The 1227-nt window shown below is 35.1% G+C and overlaps 1 protein-coding gene across 1 annotated transcript; it reads left to right on the forward strand.

Moving 5' to 3' along the window:
• The first annotated feature begins 416 nt into the window (after positions 1-416).
• On the forward strand, positions 417-893 carry LOC115950203. Its single transcript, XM_031067442.1, has one exon. It carries the CDS (start codon positions 417-419, stop codon positions 891-893), a length of 477 nt encoding a protein of 158 aa, XP_030923302.1.
• Positions 894-1227: the final 334 nt, after the last annotated feature.

Genomic DNA, 1227 nt, shown 5'->3' on the forward strand with positions numbered 1-1227 from the left:
ATTCTTCGGAGTTCTGAAGCAGAAAGAAATAACCTAACACACAAGAAAATTTCGACCCATGAAGACTTTGACCGACTTTTTCTCACTAGCTACTTTTGATTACTCTTTCAACTGCACCATTAAAAATAGTAAAAATAAAAATAAAATCATTCTAGAGAAACAGCCGGCAAACTCTACGAGATCAACAATCATTTTTTAAAAATAAATGCAACAAAGACTAATTCAAACAAAGCATAATCGAATAGATAGATATTGCAAATTTTCAAAGACGTCACTCAAAAAAGTCACTCCCTCCTCCAATATTATAAATACAGGTGGTTTTTGAGCTAAACTGCAGAACTAGCAAGGAAAAAGAGCTGTGATATACAATTGGGTGTCCGCAAATTCATTCATTCATTCATTCATTCACAATTAAGATGAACTTCCAAACAAAAAAACATTCATTGGAGTTGCAGGGTCCAAGGCCTGCACCTCTTAAAGTGAGCGAAAACTCCTCAAAGATCAAGAAGTCGAATCGAAGACGGTCTCCGGTTATAATATATCTCCAATCTCCTAAGGTTATTCACGTAAGACCTGAGGAGTTTATGGGAATAGTTCAACAACTTACTGGGAATAACAATCAAGCTGCACCAAGTAGAGTTGCTGCTACTGCTGCTGCTTCGGCTTCAACTTCTCAATATAATTCTTACACTTCTACCTCTAGTGTAATGGTGGATGCTCATGATCAAAACATGGGCATGGGCATGGGAATCTCAAGCGCAGCCCAACAGACATTTGAATATAGTACTGGGGTACTAAACTATGGTGCTGCTGATCCAGGTTTTGGAATACCTACTACTTCCTCCAACTTTGCTGAATATCCTAGCTTCTATATGAACCTAGATCATTGTTAAATGCAAAGGGATTTGACCTAGATTAGATGCTGCTTTTGGGTTTTTTCCTTTTTTTTTTGCGCCCATTTTTTTTTTTTTTGTATTTTTTTATAGGATATACCTTGTATTTTTTTTAGATAGGATTCTCATATGATCCAAATCTAATTAGGAAATTTCATTATCAATTCATTACAGCAAATTCAAATCTTCTGTTTTATTTTTTGTATTCCTTTAAACGATAGACTGCAATCTTGTAAGCACATGGCCTTCAAAAATAATAAAAAAGTCCAAGCTCATGAAGTAGGTAAAAAAGTTTCAATATTGGCCACTGACAGTTACATCATTTGTGATTTCA

This window comes from Quercus lobata, chromosome 6 (assembly GCF_001633185.2).
Source record: "Quercus lobata isolate SW786 chromosome 6, ValleyOak3.0 Primary Assembly, whole genome shotgun sequence".
Lineage (NCBI taxonomy): Eukaryota > Viridiplantae > Streptophyta > Magnoliopsida > Fagales > Fagaceae > Quercus > Quercus lobata.

Excerpts from the sequence above, each read along its gene's own strand:
- LOC115950203 (XM_031067442.1), top strand. The coding sequence starts at position 417 with ATGAACTTCCAAACAAAAAAACATTCATTGGAGTTGCAGGGTCCAAGG.